Here is a 27,578-nt window from a genome sequence, read left to right on the forward strand (position 1 = left end):
ATTCATGTATACACATATTATAAATGCATATTATATATGCTCTTAAGCATATTCACAGGATATGTAGAGATATATCCTCAATACTTAAATTTCCAAATTAGATTTGAATTTTCCATGTTAAAACTTTACAAGGAAGGGGGCTGCTCTATATCCATCTCCCTTCTGCTTTCCTCTAAATTATGTATCTTACTTCACCAGGCCAAAGCTTTAGAAATTTTCAGGAAAAACAACACAAGCTACCATGCAATTTCCCTTTGATCACATTTCTCCTGGTAGCAGCTTTGCTGGGATTGTTAGCAAGCCAACTGTCAGCGCACAGCAAAGAAATAGCAGCGCATGTCTGTGCAACACGCGGGGCTCACACGGCACAGGCCCACATCCTGCCCTCTGCTACACATGAAGTTCACGGGGGAAAAGGAATAAGGACTCTCTTCTTCCATCTGCTCTGAATGCAGCAGCGAGGCAGGATTCCAACCTAGCACTCAGGAGAGTGCCAAAAAAGGGACTGGCTACTGTGCTGGCTGCCACTCCAGGGCCCCAGGGGTGTGAGGCCCGCCAGCTGTGGGGTGGAGCCGTGCCCCCAGCCAGCTACAGCCTCTCCTTCTGTCTCGCTGCTGGCTCAGCGCGTGGAACGATCGCTTTAAGAAAAGCAATATTGTGCAGTTCATCATGTGGTGCAGGTGTTCACCTTCAACTATCCCTGCCCTGTGCTGGCAGAGCAGCTCCAGCAGCACGCACGGCCTGTGCTTGCCTGTCTTCCCACGCCACAAAGCACAGCACATATGAGACCCCCAGGCTGGCTTTGCTCTGACAGAGGAAATGCTGAGGAAAGGAAAGCTCTCACCTAAATACAAAGAGCTCATATTTTTAACTGACTTCCCTCCCATGAGGAGGTGTGATACAACTCCACACTCTCTATTAAGACCAACCTCAGCAACTCTAATTTCACTGATGAAGAAAGGAACCTGGTGAAGAATCAAAGGCCTCCAATGAAATAAACCCCAGGGTCAGGTACCACCAGCAGACAATTCAGTCCAAATGAGAGTTGCTTCACATTGAGGTCACAACTCCTGTTCAGAAAGAATAAATCCAGCTGGTACCAGGATATGGTCTGTGACCTCTTGTGAATCTTATGTGGACAGACCCAGAAGTCAGAAGTCACCAGTGTTGGGTGTCTCCTGCAGATGCAGGGATGCAGACGCTCATCTGAGGGCAGAGCTCCCAGGCTCATACTGGGACCCCTGTGCAGAGGCTGCCAGTGCACTGCAGCTGATTAAAGAACACTTTTTAATCAACCCACCCTGGTGAAGCAGAAGTATGGAAAGAAGAGAAGGAAATTCCAGCTGTAGGAAATAAACTGCTACGGACAAGAATTTCTTCAGCTGTTGCCCAGCCAGCACGGAACCACAAGCATTTGAGCTTGGTAGATCTGGACAGGGTAGGACCCTTGCACACTTGATTTCACTAGGATCCAGTGCTGAACTAGTAGATGAGTGATAGATGGAGATTTAACTGCCAAAATGCATTTTTTCCTCCTAGGAGAGGAAAGAAAAAGCAGTTTCATTCCTGAAAAATAAATCCCCCAGGTTTAAATTACATTAGGGGCATGGTATTTTTTATTTTTGTCTGGACATACATATTTGAGGGTGTTCTAATAAACAGAATATTTCCTCTGACTTTTATTCAAAGGCACTAGCAAGTTCTGCCTTTTAAAACTCAAGAATTTGATTTGCTATAGTGCAATAAAATTTCAGGCAGGATAATCATAAATTCAGGCCTTTAAAAATAGTTCATAAAAATGTATTTAAAGACTACAAACTGAGTTACAGGCTACCAAACAGTATTTTGACCTCTCCTAACATCCCTCATCATAGAATCTCACTGCTGCCAAGCAAATACTGATTATTTTCCAAACAATCCCACCCAGAAGAGGAAACAAGTACATAGAAAAATCAAAGGATGTGTCTAGTACCACAAAGCAAGACAGTGATAAAGTTGATGAAAAAACCCTTGGTATCATGACTTCATCTTGGAGCTGAATATTCAGCCTTTTTCCAAAGCTGCCACACAACAAAGTTGTTCCAAATTCAAAAGCAAGATTTATATACTTAGACATAACCAAGGTTCAGCCACTTCATGTTATTTTTCCCCTGTTTTCATATTAGTTGCTTGTGACTTTGTACTTTACCTACAACACATATATTAATCTGAATGCCAATTGCTCTTACACATACAGCTGTAAACAAACTAGATTCACCCAGGCAGAGCTTGTTCTTGCCATATCTTTGCAGCTAAGCTGGGGCTCACTGAAGAAGAAACAGATCCCATAGAGATAACCACATTAGTTTTCATGTAATGCTTCAACATGGAAGTAATCATAATTTTCCTCCACAAAAGCCAGTTGTAGCATCTGAATTTTTTCCTGCTGGGCAACATCTTTTCAACTTTTGTATGTCAAAAAAAATTTGAAAAAATGTAAATGCTTCAGTGAGCTACAAACAATGAAAAAAGGTGTTCTGCCTGCCATCAAACCCCGCTGTTAAAATATTAACACAATGTAAATATTGTAATATTGAGGAAGTACACTGTGTCAGTACTTCCTGGCACCATACAAGAGCTTCACTGTTCCCTTCAGTCCCTGCTGTTAGTTTTAAACACGCACAACTTAAACAAGGCATCTGAGCTTCTCCAGTCCTGGAGCAGAATTGCAGAGAAGCAAAATCTTACTGTAGGTTCTCTCTAGACTAAAAACCAAAGCATTACAAGGAATCCTTAAACCCAAACAATTATGTAGATGTCAGTACTTTTGAGGCAAAAAAAAAAATCCCCAGAGTCTTTCAAAAGCTCTTGGCATATTGCTGCCAAACATGGAAAGATCTTTGGGTATGCACTGTCCTCCCCTTCCTCAGAGAAGAAAAACAAGCTGCAAATGCCCACCAGTGCCAGAAGTCTGAAAGCTGAAGTTATTCCTCATGGCAAAAGTCCCATTCCCTAGATTTGCCAGTTAAGCACATTACTTGCAATTGACTCTCTCAATTGACTGAATAAGCAGCATCTGTGTAATAAAAAGAATGAAGCAGCTATCTACCATTGGTAAGCCAGATGTTGCTATCAGGTATTAAGAAATGCTGTACTGCTGTAATGATCTATTTGTCATGGAAGTGTCACAGAAAAGCAGCACAGCTTCAAAAAATAGTGAAGGCAGAGAATGCCCTCACTATAGAAAACAACAAAAAATACCTTGTATTTGCAAAAAGTCAGTAGACTTGTTCTATGGGGATCTGGGGGCAATTAGAAGAATTTTATTCTACTGGCTTTGGTTAAAAACAAAGGTCTTTGGTTAAAGACAAGGTAAAATCCTGACTGACAAAGTCAAAGATCTCACCAGTTTGCAATGAAATAGCATAAAGCCTGGAAATCTGAAGTTACTGCTATTTACACTCAGAGGCCCCTCTGAGTGACATATCTGACAAAGACCATCCTTGTCCCACAGATCTAAATTCAAAACCAAATGAAATACCAGAGAAAAATAACTGAATGTGTGAAATGTCTAATATTCCAGAAATGTCTAATCTCAGCAAAACTAGGTGCTAGGATTTCAAGAAATGAGTACTACGTGCTGTATTATGACAAAAGAAAGGTGTAAACACTGCTTCATGCTACCACAGGAAACACGAGAATTCCAAACCCTCACCAACTTTGTAAAATACACTAAATAAATGGTTTATTCCAAGTTTAAAGCATCTGCTGCTCCTGAACTTTCTCACCTTTCACACGTTTCTGTACACAAGTGGGAACTAAAATAACTTGTACAATGCCCCCATGTACCAGTCAAAGTGTCAGATAAGCCTTATTCTTATGCATGGTAATAAACTGCCCTCGGGGTTAACAGAGATTTTCCACTTAATTTTAACTTGCTCACAGACCTTTATTCTGGAAGGGCTCCTTCAAGCATGTATCCAGCTGTATCACCAGATTTGTATATGGTCAAGACTAACATAAATCTCCCACCCTCAATGTTTTTTCACATGTCAGTTTATCTGCTAAGAAAATGTACTATGAACACAACACTTAGCCCCTGTATCTTTTATCTTACTTAAAAGGGGAGAAAAACTCTTGAGAACTCAGTGAGCATTCAGTATATGTAATGGGCATGAGAGGGCTATAAAAAGTCTAGGAACAGGACATCATTCCAAAACTGAACTACTTACTGTGAGGGGGAGTGTTCATTTGTTTGTTTTTAAAAGACAAACAGGGGTTTTTTTTTGTCTGTTTCATGAAATATTATAGCTAAGATCCTTCTCCACTTCCATAAATGGATGTTTTTCTTACTCTCAGTGGGTGGTCTCAGAGTTTTGACAGAGGAATATCACAAGCTAAAAACATAGGATGCTGCAGAGATAGCCCACCTGCAGTGGTGGTGGATGTGAAGGGGCAGAGGGAAGGTGATTGCAAAGACCAAAACAGACTGTGGTGGGGGAAATCAAAGGTCAGAAATGTATTCACAAGCCAAACAATGGGGAAGCCCTGGTAAAATGAGCAGCCAAAAAGAACAGATACATCAGAAAAAGGAGGGATGCATAAAAGAGACAAAAATGTTAGTGTTCACTTATGCTGAGGTTTTTGTTTTGTTTTGTTTTTTCAAAAAGATCCTAATAAGACACTCAGACATAATGCTTGGCATTCCTTTTTGTATAGTTAAAATATTTTGAAAACTGGTTTATTTTATATTTCTATTTTATGCTAGCTAATTTAGTGGGGAAAAAAATTCCTTTAAAAGCTCTGGTGTAAATCATATGTCAATGCAAATACCTGCTACTACCTTGGGTGTTGCTTGGTTTCTTACCTGTTTTCTACCAGAAAATCTACCACATATTTCTTCAGACAGTAGAGATGGGCATCCATCAGCCCTGTTCTGATGTGCATTCTGGGGTGCCTGGAAAAGAATAAAAAAGAGAAATCATGAAGCTTTTGCACGGCTGTTTACAAGAACTTGACTTTGCAATGAGGTAAGGGGATAGTGACAAATATGCAAAGGTCTGTTCCTTTCCATCTACTGTTGGATTGCTGGAATAGAAGAGTTCAGGCTGACATTATTGGGCTGTGTATATAAACTTACACCTGCTGGCCCTGGGCTGATTTGCAGCAAAAGAAAACACCTCCTCCAAGGAGTCATTACTCCTGCTACATCTTCTCATGTAAGTGGAAATTACACATTACTGGGCAGGAAGCCAAAGTAATGGGCCCAGAGTGCTAAAAGTTACAGTGGGTAATGTCAGGGTACAATAATTCAAAGCTTCTGGCTAAGTGCCTGCCTTAATATATATGCAAGGCTGGGCATGTTCTGCCAGCAAACACAACACTACTGTATTTTCTCCAACACTTCCTGGAGGGGAAGGGGATGGGGTCTGCTCACCTTTCTTACACGACACATTACAAATGATTGCCACAGCTCAATTACAAAGCATTTGGCTATCCAGCCCAGTAAGGTGGGAAAGATCAGCGAAACTCCCACTCATCATAATTACAAGCCAAACAGGGAACTCCTTGCTTTTGGAGCAGTGTCAGGTTAATATTTCAGAACCTCAGGAATCTCTGGTAGCTTCAAAATTTTATGGACAAAATTTAAATCATAAAGATTCATTGACTATTGCTTCTCTTATGCTTTCTCCATTCTTGGATAATGGGAACCCTTTTTGGAACCTATCTCAAACCAGATAGACATTTTAGGCCAATTTTACTTTCCCTCCCACAAATCTGTGGCCTCATTTGAGAGCATTCTGGCTGTCTGAACATTTGTCACTAGTTCTCAGAACAGAAAAGCCACAAGAATATTTAGCCTTCAGATTAAAAAAGACAAAACAAAACAACAGTCAGGGACTATGCTGAGCTGTTCAAGACATCCATAACTGCACTCATGGTCAGAGGCTATTAAGGAGGGAAATTTCAATCTACACCTGAAATTGTCTCTGTTTTCATTTTTCTTCCTTTGATGTCTGGATTTCATAATTAAGTTTGAATGAACATATTTTATCACTGTACTCTATCCAACTTGGTTTGCTTATTCCAGAACATGCTAAAGTCAGATGTTTGTGATCATGATCACTTTTATTATGCAGTTAGCTCAGCAGAAGGATCACTCACAAATTGGTCATGCACATAAATATAAATAGTAAACCAATATTATCACACCAAATATTTAGTAACAACAAAGCTATCAAGAACATCAGGTGTTCTAGTAAGCCATTTTTCACTTCATTTCTCAATTAATGCCTTGAACTACCAAAGTATTTATGTCTTAACATTTCATGACTTATGTGGCATTTCTCAAACATGCCATTCAAGCTACGCATATTTTTGACTATAACAAAATTCTTTAAGTCCCACTTGCAAAGGAAAGCTCCTATAATAGTAGTACAACACTTTGCAATAAAGTATGTAGTACTAGAAAATGATATATGGACTTTCAGTAGATTACTTCATTAACAAAACATGAGCTCACCTAGCAATGCTCCAGTACCGATATTATCAGTGGCCCAGATGTTGCTGTGGAAGGCAGCCCAAAAAGCAATGTTCCTTATGCAAAGAGGATAGGGAATCCACTAATTTTAATGAGATCTTGCAGTTGGAAGTCATTAGAGTCCCTCCTGCTCTGCATCCTGAGAATGGTTTCCACATTTTGTGTATGTATGAGAGGGAGAAATTTCCTATCTTCTCTGAGAAGGGTTCCTTTGTATTTATATAATGAATATAATTGTTTACTGGGAAAATTAACAAATCAATGGAACAAGGCAATAAACATGTAAAAATATAGAAACAGATGGAACATAGGAAGGAGAGGCAAAAAGGGGAGGGAAAAATCCAATTCTTAACCTGAAGATGACTAAAAAGACAAAATTTCTTTAGTGCCAGAATGCCAGTTTTTTCTCTTCTTATTCAAGATCTTTCATACACGCCCCCCTTAAGCACCAGGCAGAGGAAGACTGCAGGGGCTAGGCATCGAGCAATGGTGTAAAACAGGAATTCCCCAGTAAATGCTGGTTCTGTCACCAGTGTCTGTGTGGCTCTGACACATGCAGTCTCCCCACCTGCAAACTGAAATAATGCTATTTAGCTACACCACAGGACACTGAGGATTTGTGGGCTAAAGTTTGTATCTGCATGCAAGCATTGTACCAAGCTTTTCTGTAGCTAAGCAACTTTGTTATAAAGTTATACAAAATCAGTGCAAGTGCACAAACAGTAGCACACTGCTATCCCAGCTCCTCCATCACACACAAAAAACCTCCCACAAAAAGCAGCCAGACAACAAGATGTACTGAAATACCAGTCTGAGTTAGCTTTCAATGTAGAATATACTAACAATAATGGAACATCATGCTGGACAAGAGGGAGGTCTCACAATGAAATCCTCTGAAATACAGACCACCTAAGTGATTTGCAACAGAATAGTCCCACAGATTAATATTATAATCACAGCTTCAAAGGTCAAACAGGCAAGTTTGGGCACATGCATAAACAAAGCTGTGATTTCTGTAAACCAGGCTCAAAAAGAGAATAGCCACACTAAACCAGACTGATAAGAGCACTCTATCATAACAAGCCACTAAAGATGATTCTCATTTTCATTGACCAGTGCTTAAACCAGTTTATCTTCAGGTAAAAGCAAAGGAGCCAAATAATCTAACAGATAACGGCAAACCCCATCACCATTTCAAATGAGCATCTGGTTACTAATATCGAGAGCCACACTCCTCTCTCATGCCTCTGATCTCCCATTCCATCAGCTAATCTTTACAACATATGAAAAATGAGCCCGTCGCAAGAACAGCTGATACAAAGAGAATCGAATAACAAACAATGCAGGAGCTGACGCACCTAGACTTATTGCTTCGAGGGAGATAATACAGAAGGCTTTTAATTATATCATCAAAGCAAGAGAGAAGGTACTAGGAGGGGCTGGCTGCAGATGGTTAAGTGTTAATGAATGCCGGGTTGGGTGGTTTATCAAAAGAAAAAGACTGGATATGTATCTGAGAGGGTCACCCTTGAGATGAAAGTTGCAACAGCCATTGTTGTAGCTCTTTAATGAGGGAGGAATGTCAAATGTGTACCCTGTAAGAATCATACCAATTACTAAATGAACTTCAGTTCAATCTAGCAAATGTAATCAAGCACAAGTCATTAAAATACACGGTAAAATTCCCTTTGGTGCTGCCAGTATAGTGTCTATTACTGTCTGTGCTCCCATGCAAAGGAGGGGGCTGCTCCCAGTTATAAGCTCTGTGTGTTAACTGATGGCAGATTTTAGTCCTAATGATGAGGCGTGGAGGGGCTCCCTGGCAGAAAGTTGACAATTAGAAGGCTAGGACAGATCTGTGGAGAAGTCAGGGAAAGATCAGCAATTAAAAGAGCAATTTCAAAGAATGCAATTTAATGTGTAAAATTAGCACATAATTCGACAAAATCCTGACTCAGGATGAGAGTGCATAAAGGTCTGTGAGATTCCTTAGAAAAGTCTGTGCCTGTAATTCCTGACACGCCATTGTGAAATAATAAGCAGTACTAACAGGATTGATGCATGCTTCATACATGGCATTGCTTTGAAAGTGGAACCCAGAGCTTTTCTTTCCCTGATAACCCCCCTCAGGATTTCCTCCCTCAGGGAAATCAACCACTGATAGAGCAAACTTCCCTTGTTTAAAGACAAGAAGTCGGACAATTGTTTCAACTGTAAACTAATTAAGAGAGATTACCACCAAGAGCTGGAGATTCCAACCAGCTCCATACTCCCACTGACAGTGTGATAATGCCAGGCTGGGGTCAAAATCATAAATCTGAAGGGAGCACACACAATGCTTAAAGCCAGAAAGCCTCTCTACTAAGCATGGGATATTGCCACATTAACCTCACCACCTCACAAATAAACTAGCTGAGAAAGAGAAATCCCATGGCCTCCTTTTCCCTAACTTCATACAGCTGTTGACGGAAAATATGAAGGTCTTTAAATAAGCTCAAGGACCTAGGGCTGTCTGTACTCTAACACTAATCCAAGCAATGACACAATAAAAATCTAATCATACCTGCTATTTATCTGGCTCCTAAACTTATACCTGAATTACATCCACCATGGGCTCATGGGTATTAGTTAATCTTCCTCCCCGTCCTTCCAAACTAAATAAATAACAGCAAGCTAAGTGCAAACTATGCGTTCCACACTTGCATCTTTTCTAACTAATGGCATGTAGCTCACATAGTCCATGTAGCCAAACACTCTATCACATTCTTCCTATCCCCCACACCATGAACTGTGCTCTTGCATGAAGCAGCGTGCGGTCCCATTCAAACACAGTGCTGACCCCTGCCTGTCTGCAAGAATGTGGTGCTCTCATGTTGATACAAAGCCAGTGTACAGATCAACATGAAGAGAAGTCTCACAGCAAAAGCTGCCAGACCACCTTTAATGTCTCAAGCATTCCTGCTTTTAAAGGAAAAAAAAATAATCCCTAAATCGCATTGCTCATTTACGGGACAGCTCTTGGCTGTAAACTCACTAATAATAAAAGACCACTGTTACATTGGCTCTTCAGAAATCCCAGACACCTTATGACCTTAATTTTTTTTTTATTTTTTACACAGTGCTTTTGGCCAAAAAGATCCCAAAGCACTTAGCCACATGAATGTCCCCACTGTGTGCCGGGGCTCCTTTGCCCACCGGTGAAATGCTGCCACCTCTGGGTTGCAGAGCTGCGGTGGCGGGGCCAGCCGGGCCCCCCCGCGCCCCTCGACTGCTGCTGCAGAGGAGGGTGGGCAGAGGGGAATCGGAGGATGCTGCTTCTTGGGTGGGACTGCTTCAGTTCTGGCTGAGGAGCACCTCAGCAATGGGACCCCAAGAGTTCAAGATGGTATAAGCTACTGTGAGGTGTCTCCCAACACATGGCGTGAGCCCCGGACAACCTGGACCTCGCTTTCCCTGCTCAGGGGCACCCCCTCACTGTTCTCCTTCCTCTAGTTTTGTAACGATCTTATTTAAAAAGACAGGAGGGCAAGATTTGCTTTGGTCCACTGAGGATCTGGCAAGGGAGGACAGGACACTGCAGTTCTGGTAACAACTACCCACCATCCACTCTCACAGCTGCTGCTGCTAAAGAGACGCTGCACCAGAAATGGGAAGTACTTTCCAAATGAAAATGTTTTATTGATCTAGTGACCTAAGTTGCTTGAAAGCCTTCTGAATAATAAATATTTTTCACTTGAAACCTTCACCACATGCCATTTTTCTTTGTTGTATTATGTTATTAATATACCCATGAGACTATAACACAAACTGAACCTTCTTCTGACAAAAACATGCTGAAAACTTTTTGGTAAAGGAACTAACTTTCATTGAAAGCCAAAGATTAAATCATTTTCTCTAGTATAAAGAGTATAGGTTAGCAGTCAGAACTCAGGATTAATATTTGCTCAAGGTCAGTAATGGTTTACAATAAGCCAGTGTGACCTCCCTGTAGAAAGAGTCATTTTCTTGGCAACAATGCCAAGTTTTAACATTAACATCTCTTTTTGACTTCAATGCTGAAGATCAAGGGTGCCAATGGCTGTGCAGCCACTCCATTACATGAAACTATAAAAAAATGTTTTTCTTCATCCTTCTTCAGCTTCCCCGTATGAAAAGGAGAACAGTAATTCCTCACCCACCCCAAATCAGAGGAGTGCTCCCTGGGGACTGTGCATCCCCCTGGGAGCACACCAGACACAGCTGCCCGTGAAAGCACTTCCCTACACTTGGTTCTAAGGGTCTTCTCTACCGTAGTGAGTGTGAACAGCTGTAGGAAATAATGCAGGGGCCAGGCTGCCCACAACACTACCATCCCTTTTCTCTTTCTCTGTCACTGGAAAAACAGAGTTCATGCAAATATTTTATACTAGACACTTTTATACTAGATACTATTCTGCTAGAATACCCTGACTGCTATGTATAAACTGGGAAAGCAAAAGAGAGAGACCAAAATGATAATAAGCCTGGAGTTTGGTGTGAACAGAAGAGAATAAATACACTGTGAAGGAGGGCGGGGACTGCCAGAGACATTATTAATAGGTTTTACCCTTGAGCTCTGGCAGCTACTTGTTCTATACACAGAGGAAAAGGATTAATCAAGCCTTGCACGTAAAGGTTCTTTCTATGGTCTGCCAAAATATTTAAAGGGCTATATACAAAGTGTAAGCCTTATTATTATACACATTCAATGTAATCATCTTATGCTACAGTTAAGGCCAGGATGACAATAAAGTAGATTATTGTGTGCTATAACCAATTCAATTCCAACACAACAGGACATGGCTTAGTCACTTAGTTCAGATTTGGTGTTTGAGCTTATTTTTCTTATGCTGGGCTAAACTGTGATTTAAGAGATTTAATTGAGCTTTGGGAAATGCTTTCTTTGCTGAAGAAGGAGAAAGAACTAAAAGTCTGCACCTGGCAACCCTAATAATTTCCAATTTTCATCTAATTTTGCTTCCTACCTCATGGAAATTCACCTTAGTAAATAATTGTTCCCTAAAATCACCAGGGCTGAAAGGATGACAGCACATCAGAGGAACAAGTTTTAAAAAAACAGCTGAAGCTGGAGGATTGTATAGAGGATTGTATAGAGGCTACTGAAGAACAGCAGCTCCTGCTGATCCCTCCTACATCAGCTCCCAAAGGGCTAAGCAGTAGACATATGATATATTTTTTTAAATCAAATAATTACAGTAAATGCATGGGAAACAGTGAAACTGAATACTAGGTCAATAGCAATATATAGCTTCAACACAGCAAGGCTGACACAATTTCTTCATGCCACTGGCCTGGACTCAAAGGCAAATAAAAACTGTACTTGCAGCGTGAGCCTTGCACGACAACATTCTGAAGACCTTCTGCACCTTTCAGGTGAGGTGGGTCCTTCTTAGAATTTATCATCTGCAAAATTTGGAAATTTAAGGTAAGAGCGTAACTTTGGGCTACTAAAATACATAGGCAAAAAGAATTTTTTCTTCCCCCAACCTTAAATTGCAAGTAAAAGCATAAGCAAAAAACCCCTCCAAAGCTGAAATAAGCATAAATATTTGACTTGCATTTCACAGGGCCCAGGAGCAGAACAAATTGAAGCTATCACACATATCCTTGGGTTTCCCATTGTGAATTGCTGTCCAGGTACCTCATGAAAATCACCTTATTCTGCACCACCAGTTTATTAAAATTAAAAATCTCTCTTTAAACCTGTCACTATGTACAGGCCACAGGCTGATCACTCACTTCCCTTTGCTAAGATCTTTGCCTGATAAGCAAATAGGCTCTGACAGAAGATGCACCTTTGTGAGTCTTTCTGTACAACATATTTGCATTCAAGAAAGTTAAATTTCACCAGACTGAAGAACCTGACAAGAGGCTGATAGCAGGTCATTAGGGTTAGAAGGAAGAAGAGGAGAAGAAAGAAAAGACTACATATTAGACAAAGCAGCATCTGGCTCCCACCAAAACATATAATCTAGAAAGCAAGAAGAAATCTAGAAAGCTTTGAGTCCAAAGATGGGAAAATTTAAGTGTTACGGTTTATATTATCAAAATCTATTCAAATACAGCCCATGTAAATCCATTTCTGCCATAAACCTGGCAATGCTAATTTCCTTCATTTACTGTAAGCAAATGATACTTTGTTCCTGCTCCTTGATGGTCTGTAGCTTCCTTAGCTGATGCTTTGACCTATGTGGGTTTTTTTTTATTTTTGGCAACTACTGCTTCTGCCTCAGTTTTGATTGACAATATACTTTTACTACTCTATCTACTCACATGTGAATTCCACTGGAACCCTGACACTTTAGCACTTGACACAGTAACCACTCTTCATACTGATGAGATCCCAAAAACTGCAAGCATCAAATATTTAATTAGGTAATGAGAACATCTTTATCTCAGGCAGAAATTAAAGTAGGCACAGAACTTGGCTTTGCAGCCACTGTGAAGGGAGCCTGGCTGTGACTGCCAGGGCACAGGCTGCTCCACACCTCAGCAGTGCTGAAAGGGTACATAAAAGAAAAATACATGTTAGAAAAAATTCTTCTAAGGAATCAGCACTCAGACTTCAAGAATCCTGTTTCCCTACAGGAAAACAGAGGGGTTTCCTGACTTGGTTACACTGAAGTCATGACTCAGCCTGTGTATTCAGATACATCCTCAGAGACATGCTAGCTCAGATTTAAGGCAGCATCAGCCTTGAGCTGTGAGGTTTCAGGACAGTGAGATCCATCAGAGCTTGGGACATCATCAATTTTAGAGTACAGCCCAGTTCTGCAGTAAAAAAAATCCCAGGTGATAGGAACATCATGCAAGAAATACAGATATACTTACACTCTTTTCTAGTTTAAAAAAAACTATACAATTTATCAACTAATATTTTGACAGTATCAAACAAGAAGTTCATTAAAAGAATGTCTTAAAATTAGCACGTTATTTTTGCAGAGTGACAGCAGAATTAAAAGCCAAAGGAGAACTGAAGTCAGACTGAAGCCACTGACAGACATCACTCATCTTTTCAGCCCAAAAGAACTTTATGATTACTTCTTTTAATAGCTAACTGGCATTTTACAAAACACCATTAGAAATATCATGGAATTATGAATATAAGTATCAGAGGGGAAAAAAAAAAGGAAAAAAGACTAGACAAAAAAAGTATCATCACCACAAGACGACCTTAACATCCACCCAAAGTCCAAATTTGCATTTTTTTAAACAAGTAATTACAGTGGTTACAACCACACTGGATTAGTTTCTGGTTAGCCCAGATTACTCATGATCTAAAATTTCCAGACTTGTTAATAGCTATAACAGAAGTTGCTGCTTCCTATTACTACAAGAAACTGAACTTACTTACAACTAAAACACTTTCAGGAAGATGCTGAAGTTGGAGCTCTATACTATTAAGCCCAGATGAACAAAAACATACTGCACTAAAGACAGAGCTGGATTTCCAAGAATCTCTCTCACCTTTCACCCATCAGCAGCATCTGAATAAAAGCTTAAGGTTGAGCTGGAAGAATTTTACTCCTTTGGAACAGTGATCATACAGCAATTAGAATACTGCAGGAGAAAATCCTGCTGAATTCAATGCAGTGAGAAGGTACTTTGAGCAAGTTTCCTTCCTTTTCTGGAACAGTTATTGCTGACTGAGAAATTTCACACACACACTAGAGTGAAGTTTCTCTCTTCAGCACATGCTAAGGTAGGAGCTGTCTTTATAAATAAGCAGGCAAAAAAGCCACAAACAAACAAACAACAACAACAACAACAACAAACAACACCAAAACATGTTATTGAAGGAAAAGCTGCCTGGACAGCTAATAAAACACTGCTCACCTGTGTATTATCACAGTTTCAATAGTAATTTTAAAAATTTTTAACTGCAGTTATGAAGTCCATTTTCTGGCCAAAATTACCACATATTTTATTGCAATGACACCCAGTATATAACTTGTCGGGAGACAGAGTGGCTTCAGCAATGAAATAGATAGGAGAAATGTCATAAATCTACACTTGAGTGGTCCCTCAGGGTGAAAGCAACAGTAGAGAACCATTTTCAGCACAGATCACAAGCTGGTATTGAAAAGTAAGTGAGAAGACAGCAACTGAATCCTCCCTCTGTTGTTTATACCACCTGGGCAGTGAGTTTAAACCTCACAGCCTAGAAGCAATAAACTGGCCATGGCAAGTACCAGAGCTCAGATGTTCCATCATTTGCTCTTAGAAGAGCTCTCTGTACAAAAAACAGAGCAGCGACAAATTCAGTCCCTGTCCTTTGCAAGGCTAAACTCATGGTAGGACAACTGCCTCATCTTGAAACATTTAGTCAAACAGAAACAAAAAGAAAATGGGTAGTGGACGACCTGAAGATTATAATTTACAATTTTACATCAACCTCAGATACTATTAAAACAAAACAACTTCTATTCCCTTCTTGCTTGGAAAAGACTGGGACCATTCTGTTTGTGGCTGTAGACTGTTTCAGTATTATCCAACTGCATAAACGAAACTAGTGTCAAAATTAAGTTTTAAATGGCTTGAGGTTTATAGGAATTAAAGAAGGAAAAATTAAATTTGAAACTCTGCTTGTTTACTAGCACTAATTAAATATGCCAGATTTCTGGGCAAGCTTCCTAGCCTGTGGCTACTACGTTACTGGCTTGTAAAACAGTCAACAAGTGCATGAGTACAAAGCACAAATATAATAACAGAGATTTCGTGTATAGTCCTGCCCTTAGTTTATAAAGAAAAAAAATGTATTAGAACCAATCTTTAGCTATAAAGACCTGTGCTAACCCTCTAGACTATGCTAGTAATATAAAAAAGGCCCAAGTCTACAATGACTGCTTTTGCAGAGACACTTAAAAAAAAAAGTAAACACAGAGAGAGGTAAGAAGCAATAAGCACAACAAAAATGAACAGGAAGCCTTTAAAGACCAGTTTAATTCTAAAAATTCCATGCTTCTGGGCTCTGCTCTCAAAATAATTTGCTATTAAAAATAAAAGGGAGTTTTAGCATTGCAACAGTAGAAGTGGGTCTGATTCTTCACACCACAGAAGCTGTACTCTTCACAAATAGATTTTATTACTATATTGGACTTCACTTGGAAACAGCTTTATTCCAAAAAGCTGGAATTGCATATTTAATGGGAGCATGGACCATATCTTTGAGTGTATGATCCTTTACACTCTCTACTTTTAAGATAGGTAATATCTTTGCACAATGAGCTCATAGTCTGTGAGGAAACTACAACAACCAAAAACGACAAACTGAAGCCAATCTCACGAGAAAAGGAGTCTCTGGGGACAGGATGCTACCTGTATCATCCCTAGGTGATAAGTTACCTAGGTAGGTAAAGAAAGAAGGAGGGACAGTAAGAGCCTATGACCTAAACACCGTTCTTTGCACGCACTTCTTTCAGGAAAAGCTCCCCACTTACTTTCTGTGGCTGAAGCAGCTGTTTTTACAAAAGCAGCAAACAATTCTTAATGAAAAAACACTTGAGGACAATTTGCTGCCTTGACAGCTTTAACGTGAACAGCCTTTCACAGCAACTCAAATTAATGTGTGTTCCCACTGTACAGTAGTCTTGCTCAGCTTCAAGGAAACCAGGAATTAGGCTTCAATAAAAATTCAGCCATGCAAATATTCTGCTGTAAAAAGAGGCATAAACATGTAACTCTTCAACTTCCAGAATCATGTACATGAGGCAAAGGGAAATTATATAAAAATAACTAGGTTTTTGTTTACATCTCTGATTTAGAAGAGCAATTCCAGAAACTAAATTGCTTCCACAGAGGCATTGGTTTAATTAGTCTGCATAGCATGCTTTATTTGTGTTCAGACCTCTGACGTACATTGATAAAAAAAGAAAAAAAATACACAGTGGACACACACAAAATAATTGCCTAAACTTTTTCTATGCCAGATGCAAGTAGGAATCCTCAAACACACTTTCATGAGCTCTTCCCTACATGCAAATGATCCTTTTTTAATATACACAAACTACGCATGTTTTCAATTAAAAACATGACTGGATCAATTGGATCATATATTTTTGCAAACCAGCCAAAAATCAAACACAAACTGAAGCCATGAAGGAATTTCTGGAAGTACAAACCATACTCAGTTCTACTTCTGGCAACGAGAAACACCTCTCATTTTGAAACAATGCTAGAACTGACAGCAGTGCACAAAAACATGCTGTCATTTATCAATGAAATAACTACATTAATGAACAGTACTCAGAAGCCAAAAAAACCCCTAAGTGGTCAAAATCTTAGCTTAGCAAATAAGCCCCCTATGATCAAGTAACAGCAGAACACTGGCTTCTTGCTTTTTTGTAACTCTTAATCTCAATTTTGGGTCTTACTATTCAACAGGATGACAACATGAGTTCCTCAGAGACCTGAACAATAGATTCCCTTCAGGACACAAACAGCAGCAGGGAGGGTGACAATTTTGCTTAAAGTAACAAACAAGACTACTAAGAATGGGCTCTCATACACTTTTTTCCCCATTGCATTTTGATCCCTGTGAGTACAGACATTGCTTGTCTTTCCTCATGGTAGATTTAAAAGTCAAAACATTCCAGAATTTTGGGAATGGACATTCAAATGTGAGTGTAAATAAGATATTACTCACTTTTAGAGACAATGTACAAGCTCAAGCCAGTGTTTACCTTGAATGAATACTTCTGAAGCTCTTTATAACCTCATTTAATTCTCCCTATGCATGCATCACCCAGCAAGCAGGGGTTAACAATTCTGACAAGCAAACTTTCACAGAGAAGTCAGATCAGCCTTTGCAAAGCCACGGCCACATCTTTCCCTTGTGTACACTGCTTAATTCTCCTGTGTGCACAGCACACAGCTGGTGGTGGTGGCCTCACATCACCTTCCCAAAACCTCTGCTCATTTCAAGCTTTTGGATGCTGAACAATTTGTTTCAGCTTTCACCCCCTCACCACACAGTAACTTTTCAGGCACTGCCCAATGATAAAAACATTCACAGATCAGTGTATCTAGAACTTAGGAAACCGCCGTATCCTAAGATACCTAAGACTGGATATTTCCACTGAGACATGAATTAACACTCACGGCCAATTTTTTTATTGCCATTGGAAGAGCAGTGAAATCAGCAGTAGATATGCAGGCACATGGCAGGTAGCAGACTGATGCCTTCCAGAAGTCTTGACTGGAACTTGTGAGTCACTTCCACTGTGAACACAACATGTTTTCATGTAGGAAAATTAAGAAATCAAAGCAGAGAGCATCGAAGTAAAACAAACTTTTACATTATTGTGCTGCAGTTTGCAATGATCTATCATTCATACTCAGTACTAGACACCTTTCTCATATAGACAAGTTCATATCCTTTCATCCACTGCCTCCAAGATGGTGAATCCATCAGCTAGAACTTCAAAAAACAGAAATGAAGGAACAGGTAAAGTAACTGATTTCTTTGCAGCAGGCTACTGAACTGCAAGGTAATTTCAGCTCTGGAGTCTGGCATTTCTGCTGTTCATCACATTCTTGATTTACAGGTTCATTATAACTTTGTTTATGCACGCAACCTTTATGAGGCCACTATTTAGTAGGGCAGTATCACTTTGTTTTATTACATTTATTTATGAAAACATTCACTCTTTCTGTTTATGGATAAAACTGTCATTAAAAAAGTGAAGAAGTGGATCATACACAGCTGCCCAAATAAACTTGGAAGATGTTATACAACAGATTGCTTGCAAAAATATCTGTCATGGTTAGCCTTTGGAGTGATCACCTTCTAAAGGGAATTACTCTTCTACTGTGAAAATAAACTATTTGAATAATTATAAAATATTATGCTCTTGTTTGATATTTGTATTCTGCTGGATCCTGAAAGTGCTGACCAAAGCTATACATACAGGTTACAAAACCACAGTTCACATCACAGAATTTAAAAGCTGCCATCAGGTGGCCAAACTGGAAGCGGAGAGCAGCAAACAAATGCACGAACTGAGGAAACACAAACATCACTTTATGCAGAACAATATGGACCTGACAAAGCCCAGGTGACACAATAGTTTCTGCAGCAGGACTGACTCCTCCCCAGGAGTCCTCGTGGCATTTCCTCAGGATACACAAGGCCAGGGTCTGCTCTGCCCGCCCAGTGGTGCCGCTGCTTGGGTGTCAGCTCAGGGGCATCGCTTGGCCCTGCCAGACTCGAGCCAGCATTTGTAGAACCAGTTTGTATGCATGCAAGGAGCTACCCACCTATACACAAATTCCTGCACACCCAAGGGGAGGGGCTTGTTAATGCAAAATAGAATATATTTAATTTTTCACCGCATGTCCAGTGACTTTGTAGGAAAAAAAAATAAAAATTAGTACACTGAAAGGGAATTAGTGGAGTGGTAAGAACAGCAGTGCGTAACAATGCAACACACAAATACTACATGCATCTGACATGCAAAAATACAAGTGCTGAAACTGAAAATCTGGGTTCAAATATGACCTGTAACTCAGGCTGGATGCAATGTTAGATCAGCTGTTCCCTGCAGGTCATTTTAACAAGTACTATTCTGATTCAAAGTGTGGGAAAGCCAACAGGTAATACCAGAGCAGCATTTTACATTTACACTACTGATATAAATGCTCATTAGTTATGCCCCTGTGAGACAGAAAAGTAAAACTGCATAAGCAAAGAAAGTATGAGACATTAGGTGGATTTCTTAAGGTCACAAAGCTAGGTAGAGAGGTGAGATCTCTTGGTGTAAAAATTACAAGGCATTATTAATGCAAACAGGTGATAACACACCAATTCGTATTAAGTTTATCCCTTCCAGCACTAGATCTCCCAGAGAACTCTTCCTCTGTAAACACAAAGGTTGCTTATTTTAATGGTTCCCTACAACAAAAAGATTAGCACTTCTATTTTTCTCAAACAGAAGAACAGATTAGGAAGAAGAAAGGTCAGACAACTTTTCTGCAAATCCTTTAATTCAACAGTTGTCTAGGGCAGGAAAAGTAATTTTTTAACCTCAGGCATACAATCACCCCTATTACACATGAAGGACTGGAATCTACATAATATCCCTAGTACTGTAACATTTTTCTCAATCCAGTATCAAGGACATAACAAAAAAAAAATTAAAATGCTAAAGTCTTTTTTTTTCCAGTATGATTCCTTCATATAACAATGTAAATCAGAGAACACATAGAATCCTGTGTTCTAAAGCTACACTATGATGATGGGATACATCTAAAACAAACACATGCGAAGGACATACTCCTTTAATCTGAAATATATACTATTTTCTCAAAGAGTAAGATACAGAAAAACATACCAGCAAGTACCAATTTGTCTCCTGATCTACCCCTCAATAACCAGAGGCTACTTTTAAGTATACTAACTTAACACAGGAATCTGAATTGTATAAATCAATGTCTCAATTAACATTTTGTTTAGGAAGAGTTACAGAAGAAAAACAGAATGTAATCATTTGCTAGCACAGTGGCTCCAGAGGTCTGTGAATGTGTGCAAGAAGAATGAAGTTGAATGTGGGAAGGGTCCATTATTCTTTCAATAGCGTCTGGTGCTGCAAAGTATGTACTTGCATACTTTCCTACTGGAAAAGCTTAAGTCTTCAGTAGCTCCTTGGTCTGGGAAAATGGCAGGCACCCAAATACTAACCCAGGGATCTAGGAACAAGATCTACCTGAAGAACAATATTTTTCAAGTGGCCTTAGAAGTGAAAAATGGCCATAAAAAGAAGTCTCATTCCCAAGGGCTTCTGTCTGGCTGCTGTTTGTCAGGTGCTGTTCCCCACACACATCCTCAGCACATTCTAAAGCAAGAATGGAGAGAGGGCCTCTCTGAAAATAATCACACTTGCTGAAAGACCAGCCCTGCATAAATATCTCTAACAACAGTACAAACAGAAATCAGACTTCTTGCCCGATACTTTAGTTGAAATTTATGGCACCACTGGCCATGATTCTGTTATTACTATTCTACCTGGCTAAGGTTCAAAGTCACAGAAGTGGGAATTTCAGAGGTATTTTCAGAAATTATGTAGCTCATCTGGGGAAAAAAAAACCCAACCAAAAAAAATTACTTAGTTCTACAAATGCTGTACCAATCCATCAGTGAACAAAGCTATATATTACACATACATGTGTACATACATGAACACATGCACCACAGAGATGGGACAGAGAAGTTAAGGACACACATGGCCTTTGAAATTATATTTAATGCTACACTTTGGAAATAATAAAGCAAAGGGGGGGGAAATAAAATCAAAGGGAATACTAGAAGACAGTCTCTGGTGCTCTTGCAAATATCACCAGCTGCTGGATGATTTATATGCAAAAAAACTAGAAGTTGAGCTTTAACTTAAATTTCCCTGCTTTCTTACTGGTTTGCTTCCAACCCTAGGAGTTTAATTAAAGTCCACCAGCCAAATTTTTCTGAGGGACGTAAGTTATTCCTTTTTTCAATCTTTCTGTACTAACTGACCCAGATTTTTTCAGCTCTTGAGCTTTCACCAACATGATTATGAATACACACACATTTTAAAGAAGGTTAAAGAATTTCAAGAGTATCAACCCAAGAAATACCAACAGCTGCTGCTGGCTAATATGCAGGCATGCAGGTACATGCAATTTATACTAAAACAAGTAACGGGGCAAGAAACAGTATTCTGTATTGCCAGTTCACATGTCAAGATCTAATAGCTACCTCCTCTTCACTCTTAACAGAGTACATAGTATTTGGAGACTGGGGAAGGAGAGCTCTATAAGAAATCTCCAGGAAAAGTGGATAAGCAGTTTTACTGCTTGTAAAAGGAATCCCTCTCTCATCTTCTCTAGCTGGGGAAATGGTGCAATAAATTTGATGAAGAAAGGAAGGATTTAAAGCCAGAGAAAATTAGGATTTCTCAAAGCAGAAACACAGAGAAACATGCTGCCCTTAGGAATAGATCTCTGCTATTTACTTGATCTACTGGAAGAACTCCTGGGGAGCATGTCTTAGCAAGAGAAAGGAAAGTTTGCTATGCTCTTCATTTCCTGTGTAATTCCAGAAACTGCCAGCACAATGCTGTTTGGGGAGAACCACACTACAGCTATTCAACAGGGAATTCGGCATTGTATTCTGAATGAATGGAAACTTTCTCAAAGATATATATTTGCTGCAACTGAAGTAGAATGCAAACCCAGCAAAGATGCGAGCCCACATACACCTTCAATCAGCTAATTGCAAATTGTGACTCTTTCCATCAAGACTTACATAATATTCTTCGCAGTATGAAACATCACAGTAAATGACTCGGGTTAGAGTTCACAGAAGCCATGAACTAAGTGCAATAAATCAGCACTAAAAATATTATGCAACTGCAGTTCAACTGATACCAAGTGTAGCTAATTTTAATGAAGAAGCCATCACTTTTATGTGTCCTTGCAAGTTAGTGATTTGGGATCTCGGTGACCAGGATAAAGGAATGGCTCTCTGAAATCTGGATTTCTTAGAATAAATGGCTCCCTGCAAAAATTCCAGGGGAATTTCCTTCCTGCCACTGCAAAAACCTTCTGCTAAGTAAGACAATTTAAAGGACTAAAAATGCATCAGTAACACGGAACAGTAAGGGAACCACAAACTTTGGCTGGGTTCATGAGCCAGAACCTCATCCCCAAGCAGAATCAGACCTTTTAACTGAAGAGGAGCAGTCACATGGCTCATTTCAGCCTTACTTTGCTTTAAACTGGGCTGTTTCTTCCCCCCCCATATTCCACATTGGCTGATAAATTCCCCAACGGCGGGTGTTAACTAACTCTGCATTCCAGTCTGCTCTGCGTCATGGAGTTCCACATCCCGCTGATGAGGAACACATGGCGGACATGTGGTAGGGGAGAGCCTGACAGCGCTCGCACAAGCAGGGATAACTCCTCTGACCTTTGGCTTTTTTCTCTCTGTACCATCCCAACTGCACAATGAGGAGTCTGTGCCCCTCTGTCACCTACTGGTCACTCTGGGATCACAGGACACAAGCTGAAACCCTAATATTTCAACAGGCAGCTACACTGAATACACATTATGGCTGAAAATGTATGCTGAAAGCAAGAAATTGATCGTTCTGTGTCTCTGCCCTAAGCAAACCATCCAGAGGAACTTTTGACCATACAGGTTACATCTGGAGCAACTGGAGTATATCACAAAAAGAACCATGGCTATCCTTCCTCATCAACTCTGTGAAATAAGGCAACTCACAGCCTTCCTAAAAAGTACACAGTGGCAATTGTATTAAAGCATTAAGATGCCTTTCTAAAATGAACAGACCATTTATCATCTTTTTAAGACCTGAGCCTGGCTTAGAGTAACAATGAGCCTCAACTTCAGTGCTGTCCAGACTGAATGACTCATGCAGAGTACTACTTTTACCAAGTCACATGGACTCGAGGGTGTCCAAGCACTACAGTCATCCCTTCCTCCTTCGAAACCTCTGAAAAGTAAAACCAAATCACAGGCTAAGTGCTGGTCTGAGACCGCAGCAGACAGACAGACAGACAAATGACTAATGACAATCCATGCAACATACATTTACTGCCGATTAGAAACCAAATGCTAAGCCTCAAGCTCTCTGCTTTTAGCCTTATGCGTACTAGAACACTGGCCAGAATCTTGCAGCAAAATGAAAGCCATAGACAATAAGCTTTTCTATAACTACATTCAATAGAAGCTCCTGCTAATATAATATACCAGACTCTGAGATTCATGACCTCTTACCTGTACAAGCTGTCAAGACACAGCATGACCTTTCTTTTATAAATAGGACCTGGATATACTGTACCTTCCTTTCAACCCCCTGCCAATGTATGAATAAAGTAACATGGCAGCAGCAAAACAATAAAATCCTGTGGAAGCAACAGTATTAAGATCAGTAATAGCACTATGTTCTTTAATAAAGTCAATGTCTCACTAACTGCTTTTATACTATGTTCACATTTACTGCACAAGTGTAACATATAAAAGCACCAAATTGAAGAGTTTTCATTATACTTGGCTACATTAATTTTAGAAATAGTAAATAATTTAAAAAACCCTTCGTTTCTGAAGTTAAAGGTTAAACTCATCGCCAACAAATTTACAAAAAAAGCAGAGCAAGTTGAACAAAGTTTAAATACATAATAAAAAGGGCAAACTTCCCAAGAAAATTAACGTCTTTTTGCTACAGCAGCTACTCTTAGTGAGCTGAGAAACTAAAGAGGCATGCAAAACCTACTCAGGGCATCCTGAGAACATCTACTCCAAACTCACGTCTCAAACAACAACAAATCTTGGGTCAGTATCTTTTTCTGAAATGTTCAGCAAAATCCTCTTAAGAAATATGATTAAAACTACATCAACAATTTAAATTGTGGTTATAGTTTGAGAAGTTAGTGTGTAAAAGTCACACCCTTTTATTCAATAGACTTAGTTCCCCTGTTTTGATTCAGTCAGATCCACTTGCTTTACTGGCTAAAATAACTTTTTACAGCTTTCTAAATTCCTATTAGTACTGTGAAACCAATTCAATTCTGGGAAGGGGAACCAAATTCTTTTCTGGCTTGTGCATCTGTAAAAGGATTATTACCTAAATCAACACATACAATTTCTATTTTTTTGATAGAGGAGCCAGAAAGAACCTCACTTATTTTCTGGATGTTAGTCAGAAAATGTTATTTTTATTTGTGAGAAGAGCAGACCCTGACTAATTGAAAGAGCAGACTTGGATCAACAGAAAAGACATCACTCTACAGAGGTCATATTTTAGAGAAAAGGAGTTATATCCAACAACTTTCTATGGTATTTCTCAAAATACCACTTAAATGAAAAAGAAACTTCGTCAGAAAATTTTGCTAATACTGAAAACTCCTACATTTTTAAAAGGGAAGACCACCACCAAAGCTAGGATGTGTATTCATTCTGTACACAGCTGAAACCAGCAAAGAGTTTTTGCTCCTCAGGATTTTCCGACTGATTCGCATTACTACATACCCCACTTCCCTGCCAGTGGCACTCTTTGTGGGGACATCTCCCAAATGCACAAAGAAAACAGAACCAAGTTATCAAAGTCCTGCTGTTTAATCTATCAGAAGTCATGAAGCTATTTTTGACACATGTGGCTTATGGAGAACTCAGCTGTACGTCCAGCCAGGTATAAGCCTGGGGTGGTGGCCCACTTCAGCAGCACAGCTGGATCTGGTACAGGACATCTGCCCATGATTGAGTTTAGGATGCTTCACACTGCAGAGCATCTGCCTATACCAGTGTTATTCCCAGCTCTTCTAAAGGAAATAGATTTTAAAAGAAAAAAAAAAAAGAACCACCAAAGGAGCAGCGGAGTATTTCAGAGATGACAATTCCCCAAGAACAACAGTTTTAGAAAGCAGAAACATTAAGGAAGTTGCAGCATGTTTATATATGATCCACTTATTTAAAACAAAGTATCAGGAGGGGAAAAATAAAGAAAAAGAAAAAGAAAAAGAAAAAGAAAAAGAAAAAGAAAAAGAAAAAGAAAAAGAAAAAGAAAAAGAAAAAGAAAAAGGACAATATCCCAAGGCAACAGAAAGGAAATCAAATGTATCAAAGCTGTTTCTGAGCTCCCATTACCTACTCACTCGGCAATGCTGACTTCTGAAATTATACGACACCATTCGTTTTAAACTCTCATGGTGCAAGAAGAAAGAAAAAACTCCCCAATCTTGCCCCCTCTTTTTATTAAATTACCTTAAAAACAGATCTGCAGATCTGTTACTTCAAGGTTACTAATGTTAGTACTACATATATTTATAGATGAGGTATTCCTTTCTGTCTGAAGCACATGAGGTAATAAGTAGCTGGAATTGTCATGTTGATTTATTAACATATTCTCTAGGAGAAGCCCTGCACCTGCATCTGTGCAGACAGAACACCCACGAAGGCTGAACTCACCCCTACACAGCCCACAAGATCTTAAAAGGAAATGCTCCAAATTTAGACCTGCTCCAACAGGTGTCTTTTACTGTTTCACTTTGCATGACCATAAATATCAGAGGTGGAGCAAAAAGTTCCCTGTCCATTGTAATCGTGCTTTGAAAACAAATACCTTTGCCCCCTCCCAAAGCGGAGGCAGCAGCTATGGAATTCTCATCATTTCCTCACTCCTTCATCCTGTCAAGACCCAAGTCAAAGAGATGTCACTGGCAAAACCAGGCTCCAGGGATGAGCACATAACTTTATTTTTTTTCTCTTCAAAGGGCCCTAAGCTGGCTCTGAAACATCCCCAAACTGTATTTCTTTCATTCTAGTATCTCATCTTGCAGCTATTTGCCAAAGTGAATGACATGCACAGGCTGTTCATGACTTTTTATAAGCTCTCATTACCCAAACAGGGAACCATTTCCTTGAAAATGCTTTCCCCAGCAGCATTAGTCTCTCCAGGCACCACCAATAAATTTGACTTTTGGCTCAGCCTGTTGCACTCCAAAACGTGTCTGAATAGATGTATTTGATATTGTTTTCCAGTTGTTTACTGAGGGAGGATGCTACCTGTGGGACTTGTCATCAGGGTGATTAACAGCACAGGGAAAATAAAAGATAATTTTGCCCGCTGAGTTGAAAGCTTTGCCAGACTTGCTCTGGCAAGCAAAGGAGCAAAATCCAGACTCCTTTCTGTGGTGTAACAAGGAGATGCAATCCCAAACCCAAAATGGCTATCCACGACTTAAAAACCCACAACACAAATCAAAACAACAAATCTGGAAAAGAAATGCTAACCAAACTGAGAAAGAGAATAACAGGCTACACCATGAGCTTAGAAATTCCACTAAAATGTTTCATTCTGTAACAATTCCATAATTACAAAACACCCCAGTCAAGAGCAAATAAATTTAACACACTCAAAAGGTACTCAGGAAAACGTGTGTTTTCCCCTGTCCCTCCTCACCAGCTGCTCTTTTATGGCAGGAAAGTGAAGAGCATGAAATCCAATGATAGGAAGAAGGCAAAGGTCAGGAAAAAGGTTTTTCTTCAAGGATTTAAATTAGCGTTCTACAGTTTTGCATGTTTTGTCAACACAACTTCCCTCCTGTGAGGAGGGGAAGCCAAAGGGCCTTTGAACCATTTCTGTACGGGGTCTAGATTTTTACCAGTAACAAGATTCTTAGCTTTAAAGAAAAGCTCATCTTCCCTCTTCCCATTCCTTTCACCACTCCCTCCCTGTGCCTCCTTCCACTCCCCTCCTTAAAAAGAGAGGAAAAAGAAAATAGAAAAAGGATCTGAAGAACAAAACAAGCACTGGAGGAGTTCTAGAGTTCATGTAATGAGACCACTACAGCCCTTCAAAGGGACCATTAAAAGCAAAACAAACAAAAGCAACACCCTCAAGATGTCTATTGTATTTTACAGAGGAACAAATGAGTGTACTGGAAATTCTCCCACCATCTTGCCATGAAGTCTGTTATTTCATCAAAACAAAGTCCAGAGATCAAGAAACAGCCAACATGGCAGCTGAAAGTCACTTACATCAAGCGACCCATGAAGAAAATGAGATGTGGCTTGGTTTTTTTTGGGTTTTTTTTTGGTTTTTTTCTCTTTCTTTACTATGATGTATTAAAAAAAGACTTCAAAGATTGTTTCAAGCGTCACTTTTGTTTCTCACATGAGAAAATCAGGAGTTGAGCAGGTCTAGACAACTCAGCGATTAAAACACCATTAGCTGCCAACACTTTGTCTTCCTAGAGCTCCCACAGTTGTTGCTACCCTGGATTTGCCTCAAATAAAATTACTTGATGATTTCCATATATATTTTGCTCCTCTCAGAGCTTCTCAAAGATGGCAGCTGTAGGACAGAGAGAGCACACCAACATAGAGAGCTCAGATTCAGATGTCAGAGGCTCACCCACGCAGGTGGGTACTGGCCCAATACTTCTGCTTGATGCTTCAAAGCATCTTTTTTTATTTATTTTTTATTCTTTTTAACACTTAGTAGGTCTCTTTTTGTTCTTCTACACT

At 39.7% G+C, this 27,578-nt stretch overlaps 1 protein-coding gene across 3 annotated transcripts in view; it reads right to left on the reverse strand.

Moving 5' to 3' along the window:
- EIF2B3 (eukaryotic translation initiation factor 2B subunit gamma) overlaps positions 1–27,578 on the reverse strand; it is a 99,407-nt gene that overhangs the window by 43,813 nt on the left and 28,016 nt on the right. For all 3 annotated transcript variants that reach the window (XM_088060484.1, XM_005521097.3, XM_088060483.1), the window contains one exon: positions 4,847–4,936. In XM_088060484.1, coding sequence (XP_087916610.1) covers positions 4,847–4,936 — 90 coding nt within the window. The remainder of the gene's footprint in view (positions 1–4,846; positions 4,937–27,578) is intronic.

This window comes from Pseudopodoces humilis, chromosome 10 (genome assembly GCF_049639895.1).
Source record: "Pseudopodoces humilis isolate 2021_Gansu_Grassland_sample_001 chromosome 10, ASM4963989v1, whole genome shotgun sequence".
Taxonomy (NCBI): Eukaryota; Metazoa; Chordata; class Aves; order Passeriformes; family Paridae; genus Pseudopodoces; species Pseudopodoces humilis.